At 34.2% G+C, this 11,061-nt stretch overlaps 1 protein-coding gene across 1 annotated transcript; it reads right to left on the reverse strand.

The window, feature by feature from the left end:
* Positions 1–3,035: 3,035 nt before the first annotated feature.
* Positions 3,036–10,998, reverse strand: LOC112033520 (uncharacterized CRM domain-containing protein At3g25440, chloroplastic). The gene is made up of 4 exons (XM_024066293.2): positions 10,856–10,998; positions 9,524–9,857; positions 5,169–5,570; positions 3,036–3,530 (listed from the first exon to the last, which is right to left on the reverse strand). Exons 1-4 carry the CDS (start codon positions 10,921–10,923, stop codon positions 3,060–3,062), a joined length of 1,275 nt encoding a protein of 424 aa, XP_023922061.1. The 5' UTR covers positions 10,924–10,998; the 3' UTR covers positions 3,036–3,059.
* Between the last annotated feature and the right edge of the window lie 63 nt (positions 10,999–11,061).

The raw sequence follows: 11,061 nt of genomic DNA on the forward strand, positions 1-11,061 counted from the left end.
TAAGGACAACAAAATGAGGAGAAATCCTTGGAGTTAGGAGTAAGGACACCATTAATTTTTAAATTCCTTGGATTGAATTTATTGTTGCTGAAACTGAAAACTGAAAACTGAAAATACTGTAGCAAAATAATTTTTAAATGTATAAATAGTACGGGACGTATTTTTAATATTTTTTGTGCATACACAGTGTGTAAACAGTGCACACACTGTTCACATTTGTTTCTCAGAGTCAAACTATGCGGCCAAAAAAAAAAAAAAAAAGTAGGGAAAACACGGATGAGAGGAAACATGGACGCGCAACGCGCAATCCAAACGCTCTCATAATAATTGGACCTTAAAAAAAAAACAATGGATAATCATGTCAAATTGTGTGCTGAGTGAGGGGTCCAGGAGCTGCTTCACGTGCCTCAGCTGGGACGCACGTGACTTGAGCCCAAATTTATTGGCACTTTTGTTTGATTCAACAACTTTTAGCCTTTCAAAGAACTGTTTAGGAACTTGAACTTGGAATGGTATTTTGCAACTCTAGAATTAGGGGACATTTGCATGATAATAATCACTTGCACATTGTTACCCAGTTTTAGCGTTGAAATTATCAAGCGGGTTTTAGTTAATTCAATTGATAATTTTTTTTGTCATTGGATAATATGTTTGAGGTTCAATCATTATCTATATTAAAAACATCAATAGAGTTATCTATGTTAGAAATTTGTGCACTTGTATATATATTGTCAAGCAGGTTCTAGTTAACTTAACTGGTAAAGTATTTTGTCGTCGAATAATATAATTAAGGTTTAATCACTACCTACATCAAAAACACCAATAGACGCATCTATGCTAGAAATTTGTGCACTTGTGCATATACTATTTGGTATTTATTTGAGAGAGTTTATTTTTGTTGGTTTATTGAGCTTAAAAAATGAATAGGATAAAAATACAATTATACATTAAAAAAAAGAAGAAGAAGATTTTTGAAAGAGTTGTACAAAACAGCTTAATTTCACCATGCAGCCATCTAAACAGGTACTATAGCACACAATAATGCGTTCCCTTACTCAACTAACAACTGTTATATGTGACCAAATTGGAGAGTACTGCTGTTGAGGATTTGAAAATGATGCAACACAGTTGTTATCAATTATTGATTGAACTTTGGGGGAAAAGTAGTTTGGAGAATCTTGATTCCCAGAAATTATGAAGTTCTCGTTCTTGGATGGTGGACACGCTTCATCAAGTTGAGAAATGATGTTTACACGTTAAAGTTGAGAAATGATGTTTACTAGGATTTTTAGCTGCTAAAAAGGAGGGGTAGCAAGGTACCAAGAAGTCTACATTCTAAACAAGACAAGATAACATTCTTAATAGCAAAGTGCAAAAGAACATTTTTTCCTACTGATTCCAATTAGAAAGTGTAACTTGGTGGAAGAAGTAGAGCCTTTTTATGATGAAGAAAAGGAATTCCGTGAATTCATTTTCATGTACCATATGCATATGCATGTCAAAAGAGTTTAGTTTGCTTGCAAACTGCAATAGGACGTTGACATGGTGAGAGGGACCAGATTCCATGATTGCATAATTAGTGGACGAGTCCATTACACAAAGAAAAGATGTACTCATGTACATCCCAAACCCAATTACATATATCTCTTTCGAGAACATATTCCCTGAATTATATTGTTAGGTTCATCATATTTTTTGAAGTCCCATTTTTTTTTTCTTTCCTTTTAATGGTTGGGGTATCTCTATCATTTCTTAAATTTTCATTTTTAAAATGGATAAGATTCGATCTCAAAATTTTACGGTACAAAATCGAAAGGACTTACTAAGTTAAAGATCTAAAAATGTTATATCTCTTTTTTTTTTTTTTTTGAGACAACAATGTTATATCTTTGCTATGATATCAAATGATTTTACCAATTAAATTTACAATCTTAGATTAAATTACATATTTGGTCATTATCCTTTGAAAATCAAAAAATGTTTCAAAAAATCCTTACGTTTGATGAAAAAAAAAAATGTTGACATAACAAATAGAGTTCTAACCTGAGATCACTTTGATGACGTGAAACCTAAGATGTGACATTAATTCTGTTTACCATAATAAAGGTAATTTTGAAAGTATAGAAATTGTAGTTAGACGTTTTAAAGTATAAAGAATATTTTGAAACAGAAATTGGTGAAACATTTTAATGTGCAAGGATAATTTTGAAACAAAAGTTAAAGATTGTGGACCAAATATATAATTTATACAAAATTTTATATGGATTAAGTGTGAATTCTCACCTAATTGTCGAATCATACATTCTCATATAGAAAGTAGGATTGTATGGGACATACATTGAAGGTGTGGAATGACATTTGGCTCAAGTAGAAGCCTTGGCCATTGTTGAATGGAAACAAACCAAACTACAAAAAATGTCACATAGCATGCTGGAATGGATTTTACTACAGAACATAATATTCTAGCAGAGATGAACATGTTGAGCCCATGCTCCTTGAGCTAGGAGCCTCCTTTTCTGGACCACTCAAGACAAAATGGTTAAGAGTCCTTGGAAGGAGAAAACCAAAGTGGTGCCTAGTACACACTTGGCGTAAAGGATTTCTAGGGGAGATTGCAGATGCTCCTATGTTATTAGTTTGTCCTTGTTAAAGATAGACGTCTATTCAATCCTTCAGTTAGGATCATAAGACTTAAAGATAGACTGGTCAGTAGTCACTCTGTCCCAGACAAAATGGCAGTAACTACATAATTTTTACAGGCTCATATCATTGCAAAAATTGATCTAATGCAACTAGCCCACTCCAACGCTAACAATATGGCTAATTACCCATTTTAAGCCATGCCATAGCAATAGATGACTGAAATAAAAACCTGTATCTCTAGTTAAATTAGTCAGCATCTTCCACAAGATTATTATTATTATTAAAAAATGATATTTACAAGCTAGGAATGTAAGCATCTTCCACAAGATAATTTTAAAAAATGATATTGGTGCTTATCAAGCCAAGTGTGCCTCAGCTTTTTGCATAATATGGGAGAGAGAAATAAGAAATTCAATTTAATTTTTCATGTCTATAATGTGTTCTCTTAGGAAATTTTGATTATCAGAATCATATTTATTCTCAAACATTGGTGGCGACCCTAATATTGTATTGGAGCTCCCTTCCAACATAGAAGAGCTTGGTTCTTTTTCTTCATCATTAGAATAACATATGCTGTCATTATTAGAATATGATTCACTTGTAGATAAATCCTCATCTTCACTTTCTGATACATCTGTGGAATCTGCTTCTGTATCTGAAAGGGCTGTGTGAAAGCAATCACTAGTTGAATCAAGGCTTTTCTTTTCATATTTCCCTGATTTCTTATGGGCTTTTCTTGGCTCGTCCAAGATGGAAATGGGATTCCTATCATTTGGGTCACCATAAAGTGCAATGTGCCTGTAATAGAGCTCTAATTCCTTGTCAGCAATAGCAATGAAGCGCCGCACAGATTCAAGTGATTGCTCATACTTGGATTTTTCAAGTGCCTGTGAATGGGAGAAAACAGACTTAATCAGCCTATCTGGGACCAGCCATAACTTTTACATGCTTCATAACAAAAGCACTTACAGCAAACAGAAAATTAACAGGACAAAAATTAATAGAGTTGGTAACATTATGAGACCACCAAAATGAAGTGGGATAGAGCCTGTTAATGTTGATGTGTGGTAGCTAATTTTATCTGTCAATAGAATCTTGGAAGACTATAGCCCAAAAAGAGAGTCAAAAGTCAATCCAAAGGCCAAAAAGCTTAAGACTTACTTTCATCTTCAATTCATTATGTTCTTTCAATACATTATGCATTAGGGTTTATTTGAAATAATTTCAAATTACCACCACGACACATACTGTAGTTTCAATTCTAGGTCAGTATTAGATATCATCTTACAGCAGGAATTGATTCGTGGCCACCACCTGATTTCCGACACTGAGAGCGTCTAATGCAAGAGAACCCTTTATAAATTAGATCAATCATTTTTCCATGGATTGATAAACTTGTATTTTAGTGTATAGATGAATCACAAATGAATTTCTCTGAAGCCTCCAGAATAAGCCTGCTCATCTCAATGTAAAATTTGGAAGATTTCTTATACTTGTATCTACAGATTTCTAGTGTTATAACAGGTTATGAGCCAAGAATATTTTTTTTTTTATTGGTAAGTTACACATGCATCAAGTGGGTCCATAATCTCAATTCAAGACACTAGCTCATTGGTACTAAGGAATGGTGCAGGTCATATTACCATCATTTCAGCAGCAATCATCTCCTTTTCATGAATGCTGAGTTCCAATGAATTAATATTGAGATCATTTTGCACTACCTCCATTCTATAATTAAATTAAAAAATAAAAGTGAAAATTTCTGTTAATTTTTGTGTGTGTGTTTTTTCTCTCAAGGCTACCTCCATTTAGGGGAAAAAATGTCTTTTTTGGGACACCCTTGAATGTTTAATAATATCTTATATTTTATATTGGTCATTTATAACTAAAATTTTAATAAAACTAATAGTTCATAATTTGTCATTTATGTCATATGACTATCAATTTATAGACATAGAGCCACTTAATTATAATTCTATAGCTCCAAATATTGTCTTCACATACCTTTAACAATTCCTTTTTTATCATTCAATTCCTTTAAAAATACAGATATCAATAAAAGCGAGATCAAGGTTGTTTAAAAAGTTAGTGAATGTAATATTAATGACAATGGTAAACTTATACTTTATGTATATCAATGGTAGATCTTACTTAGTGAGCTACACAAATTAACACAGTATTGATTAATTTTCCATCCTTATGATATATACATAAAGTCAAAGTACTTATAAAAAAACATAGAGCCAAATCAACTTGTGACTTTTATTGTCTTGTCAGTAGAGTGTGAATTGTCAAGATATATTATTATTCAGATAAGTTAATGACTCTAAAATTTTTCATTATTACCATATAACCTTGGCAACATTGAACTCTTTTTTTTTTGGTGGCTTTGCCACTGACTATAACAGGGTTTCCTGGTCACAGATTGGAACTATAAGGGATAATAGTTAAAAGTGTGCTACAGTATATACTTATGAAAATAAAGATGTAAATTATCTGAAAAGATTGAAAGTTGGAAAACACACCCTTTTCTTGGATAATGTATCTATAGGCGACATAACTTCTGGCTGGACATAGTCTTTTCCTCGATAAAATATTATGACGTCATCTCCAATAATCTGAATAGGGATGCCACCGCTCAATCTAGCAATTTCTTGTGCATACTCCTGCGCTTGCCCAGGTTTACAAGAATTGCAAATGACCTTAACAGTTTCATGTTTCTTCCAATGCATATGCATATTAAGAATAACACCTCCAAATATTCCTCTTCTACCGATTGGCACATAATTAGACCTCTTTTGGGCCATTTTTTTCATATAAAACCGCTCCTCCCCAGTCAGCTCATGGGGCTTTACCACTGGACCCTGAGCTTGGGGAACTTCATAACGCTTCAATCTTTCAATCAGCATAGCTTCCTTAATTTTAGCCTGAAGTGAGAAGATATCAACCAAGGATAACATTAAGACTAATGAAAAGAGCAAGGCTTAATGCTTGAACAGCATGCAAGAAAATCAGGAATTATTTTTTACCCTTACTAACTGTTGTTGTTCCTGGAATTTCTAAACTGTAATGCTTTCTTTGTCTTCAATCTCTTGCAATCATAATGAGCATAGACAATATTGCCTCTTCTCTTTGCATTTTCCATTTGACAAAAGATGGTATTATTATCTTTGCCTTAAACTAATTGACTTAGTTTCCAATGAATTTCCCTATTCTTTCTTTATTCATAAGAAAGAAGACACTTAAGAGAAGAGACAGCACGAGCAGGTGGAAGAGATCACCTTACATGGAAAAACCAAGAAAGAGCTGAAAGAGAGAAGACAGAGACAGAAGACATTGCACAAGCTTCTGCTAAAACAGGATAAATCTCCCCAAAAAACATACCTATGGAAGAAGTTCTCTGCTAAGCTAAGATATCAACCTTTGTATTAGCCATCCTAAAAGTCTATACAAACAAAACATCCTCAGATTCAGAGAATTCAAATACTTATTTATTTAAGCCGAAACCTTTAGTCATAAAATCCTTTGTGGATAAGATTTCAACATTTTCAGCATTGGGAAAAAATTGAAAACTGGGGAAATGTATTTAGCATGCAATTTTACACAGAAATCCAGAAACTGACTATAATAATTTAAAACGGCTACTCATTTTTCAGAATTGGAAATTAACCTTAATAATTGAGTTTAAGACAGCATCAAATGCATGGAGTTTCAAAGTTTGTGAAGAACAACTTCAGAGTTAAATCTACTACCAATGAAGACCCTTTAAGATTGAATAGTTGCTAGTGGCTGTTATTCTTTTTCAAACTTGTTAGAATTTTTTGATCTCTCTTGTTTGGTTTACAAGTCAAAGGAGGAGTCCCAGTTCTATGAGAAAAGGTTGGATGTATGAACTATATAAGTGTCTTATTATACTCAAATAAGACGGGGTTGAATAATATAATCATTGAGTGTTTTTTTAGAGTATTGAGGACTTTGCTGACCTTAATCCTTATCATTCTTTCTCTCTCTTTCCCTTCTCTTTTTTCTTTTTCCTTGCAACCCCAACTGCCCATCCTCTTGCCTATCAAAACCACAAGAATCCATATACTTTCTCTATCAAAATAGCCATAAAAAGTCATCAAACCCTAGTCAATTTTGAGCACTAACCCTTTCTTCTACAACTCTAAACTCCAACTCACAAATCCTACTAAACTCTAACCTACCACAACACATGTAGACAAAAGGAGCCTCGGGTGGCATCCTGCTGTTATGGGATAGAAGAGTGGTGGAGAAGACTGAGATGGCAAAGGGTGGATTCTCCATTAAATGTAAGTTTAATTGTGAGGTTGGGAATTTTGATTGGGTTTTTTCTTGGGGGATGTATGGCTCCAACTCAGATCACGACAAAGGTTTACTGTGTGAAGAACTGATGGGCATTTAGTCATTTTACAGCTGGTGGGATTGCCTTAGTGCATAGTGGGAGACTAAATGAATTCAGCTTTCCTAGTGAAAGACTAATAGTGGTGTGGGGAGAACTTCCCCAGCCAAGTGGGATTTTTTTGATTTTATCTAGGAGAATAGCCTAATAGATCTGCCCCAAAGGGGAGGAAAATTTACTTGCTCTAACAATCAAGAGTTGTCATTATGTCAAGACTGGATCAGTTTCTTGTTTCACATGGGCGAGAGAAATAATTTCCCAATGAACTTCAGAGTTTGCTTCCTTGCACCAATTCAGACCATTCTCTAGGGAGACAAAAACCCATTTCAAATTTGAAATTAAAAAAAAAAAATATATATATATATTTTGATAATTCAATAGTTGGGGAAGGAGGGAATTGAACCCTGGATGCCTTCCAGTTGAATTACAAGGCTCATGGCTCATTTCAAATTTGAGAATATTGGTTGAAGCTAGACAGCTTTAGGGAGAAGGTGAGGCAATGGTGGGAATCCTATCATTTTGATGGGGACCCAAACTTTGTTTTGGCCAACAATTTGAGAGCATTGAAGGAGGACCCAAAGAAGAGTTTGGTGATGTCAGAACTAGAAAAAAAAACTTGTGTGGAAAATTCAGGGGCTAAATTCGGAGAGGAAACTAGTGTTTTATCTACTGAGGCTAGATGCAGAAGAGAAGAGGAAAGAGAAGAACCAGCAAAATTTATGCCAATGGAGGAAGTCAAGAGATAGAAATAGGGATTTTTGGTTGAGGGAGGGAGACAAAAATAGTAAGTTTTTTCATTGATTGGCCAGTTCACAACAATGTAATGATTACATTGGGAGCTTATCTTTGGGAGAGCTATTACAGAGGTATGGAGTATCAGGAGGAAATCAACGAAGGTATCATCCAATACTACAAAGACTTGTACTTATAATGGAATGAAATTGTTTATTGGATGGTCTTCAGTTGAAAGATATTGCAAATGACAAGGTTGATTGGAAAGGGAGTGAAGATAGGGAAGTATTGGCAGCAATTAAAAGTATGAATGGGTTGTCTTTTTGAGTGGTCTCGTTGTTGGGGCTTTACTGATTTTTCGTCTCCTTCAGAGTTTATGTGTTCCCTTAGTTTATCTTTTTGATTTTCCCTCTATTTTGTTTTGTTGTTTGTGTTTACTATTCCTTGTTGTTCATCATCATGAACAACTTGTACTTTCTTTTATTCTCATTAATAATAGTTTCTCTGATTACCTATCAAAAAAAAAAAAAAAAAAAAAAAAGAATGGAGACAAAGCAACTGACCCAGATGTCTTTTCATTGACCTTCTCTCCAAGCTGGTTGATATATTGTGAAAGAAGACATCATACCTGTTTTTCATCACTTTATAAACAAGGTACGTTTGAAAATTTTTTAAATGCCACTTTTATTGCTCTTATCTTGGAGGGGCCTCCAATGTGAAGAACTATAGACCTTTTAGTCTACTTGGAAATGTCTATCAAATCTTGGCTATGTTAATAGTGAATGGATTGAATTGGTTGTTAAGGGAGCTTTTATTAGTCCCAGAATGTGTTAATCAAGGGGAGACAAATTCCCTAATTTGCCCTACACCGAACATAAATCTCTATTTTCTTGGACGCAAATACCCTACATCTACATACTTGTCCTAACCTCCTTTGCTAAGTGTTGGCAAACAACTTATCATAGAAAAAGTTCTATTATATTTCTTCATTGAGATGTCATATTTTGATAGGAAATAATATTTTTATTAAAAATAAAAAATGAACATGGGAAACTAATGGAGTTTACTGGTCGTACACCCATGTTTCCTTAAAAACAGTTAAAAATATGATATGTCAATAACATCGTGCAATGTTGATGATCTACTCGCGTCCAAAGACAGCCAATAGAATAATGCCCCCAGGAACTGAGATTCAAATCTCCCTACAGATAGTTCCTGATACTCAAAAGTCCTCCTATTCCTTTCTCTCTACACACATGTCACATTAAACAAGAGGGAGCAACATTCCAAACTCTGTTCTGGAAGGTCTTGGAAATGCAATGCCAACATTGAAGCAAGTCTTTCACTGTCTTTGGCATCACCAACTTCACCGCAGAAACTACTTATAATTTTTTTTTTTAAATTTTTATTTTTTACGGTTCCTTAATATAGGATGAGGCAAAGCGAGCACTCCACACTTTCCTCATTATTCTTGCTCACAACATTTTGGCTAAGCCATTATCACTTTCCCCCTAAAGTCATGACATGTCTATAAGCAAAATCATGAACTAAAAAGAATAACATCAAGTAAAGAAAGGACCAATTTTGCAGAGAAATTCAACATTATACAAAATTATAATGTTACCACAAGCATATGATTCAGGTTTCCTTATCAACTACTGATATAATCAAAATTTATCAAACAAGCTTTTACAGCAAAAAATTACTATTTAATTATCAATATATCACCTTTTCAAGCTTGTACTTAATTCTTTCCTCGGCATTTGCAAACTTCTGCTTCTTCTTCCCCTTTACACCGAGATAACGTGGGTCCCTCTTATTGGCTGATTTTCTCTTCTGCTTCTCCTTCTTCCTCTGCATCTTCAGCCTCTTCTTAGTCTGCCATTTGTGCTTCTTGGGAGGATCCACCTCATGTGTTTCAAACTTAGGCTTTCCTTGTGATATCACAAGATTCACCGAACCATGGCTTAAGTTTCTGTAAGCCCACGAAGGGCTTGTTTGGTTGAGTGGTAGAAAGTGCTTGGTTATTATGAAAATTGATTCCTGGGCTTCGAAATTTGACCTGTAAAATAGAAAAAAATCAACTTGGAAGAATAAAACTATTATGTATATAGGAAATAGGAGTTCATATCTTCATATAATAAGTCTTCCATTCTCTTTTAGCTTCCCTCATTACAATTCTGTTTTTTACTAAGTTCCCCACCATATTCCTATTTTCCAGGCCAACTTTCACAACCCAGAGGTTCATACAGATTGATAAACATACACACACACATACATTGTGGATAATCCAATAATGGGTTTTAAATTTAAGGTCAAAACACATTGTTGGTCCCTAAACTTCAGTTAATTAGCGATTTTAGTTCCTGAACTTTAAAGTGGTCATTTTTAGTCCATAATAAACTTAAAGTGATCACTTTTACTCTTTTAGTTTTTAAACTAAAACAGTTCACTTTAAGTTTGCCAGAATAAAATCAATCACTTTAAGTTTATTAGGAGCTCAATTTGATGAGGTCCTTGATCAATATTTTGTTTGGCCATGACATCTAAGGGACTAGATGCGATCGGGAGCTCATGGGCTAAAGTTTAGGGGCTAAAACCTAAATTTAATTGATGGGGGTTGTTAGAATTAATCATTTGGATGGAGAGAAAATTCATGGAAGATAGTAAAAATAGTGGGAAACAATAGTAAGAAAACATGATATTTGTTTAGGATACAAATGGGTTTATGCGCGTGTGTGCATTGCATTGAAAACTAATAATAGTAATCTTTCATTCTCATCATAAATTTCCCCTATTTCTTTGTTCACCATTCCTCCCATCTTCCTAGCGAACTTTCCCACAAGCCAAAAATCAATTTTCTCCAAAAACCCATCAAAGGGCATAACTAGATACAGCATTTGGAATGAGAAAACAAAGAAACAAAAAACAAAAACAAAATTTGATTCATTGAGAAAACCTGATTCCTGGGTGTTGAAGACAAAAATGGCGTGGAAATAGTAAAAAGAAACCATAAATACATAAGCAAAACAAAAAGATAGAGAGATAGAGAGAGAGTACCTGAGAGGAAGTGAGACTCTGAGAAGTGAAGAAGCTCTACGAAGATTACGAAACATAACCTTTGCCATTTACAGTGAGAGATACACAGTGAGAGAGACAAAGAACATAGTACTTTGTTTGAGTTTAGAAAAAAACAAACCAAAAAACAACCGGGTTTTAAACAACACGGGTGGGTGGACCGGGTTTTGTTAAAAGGGTCGGAGCTA

Source organism: Quercus suber, unplaced genomic scaffold, assembly GCF_002906115.3.
Source record: "Quercus suber isolate HL8 unplaced genomic scaffold, Cork oak 2.0 scaffold_169, whole genome shotgun sequence".
NCBI classification, from domain to species: domain Eukaryota; kingdom Viridiplantae; phylum Streptophyta; class Magnoliopsida; order Fagales; family Fagaceae; genus Quercus; species Quercus suber.

Bases quoted from the DNA above. Each gene is read 5' to 3' on its own strand.
- LOC112033520 (XM_024066293.2), bottom strand. From the start codon at position 10,923: ATGGCAAAGGTTATGTTTCGTAATCTTCGTAGAGCTTCTTCACTTCTC. The intron at 9,858-10,855 runs GTACTCTCTCTC...TCTATTTTACAG, and splicing joins AGAGTCTCACTTCCTCTCAG to GTCAAATTTCGAAGCCCAGG. The intron at 3,531-5,168 runs GTGTGTTTTCCA...TCCCATTCACAG, and splicing joins ATACATTATCCAAGAAAAGG to GCACTTGAAAAATCCAAGTA.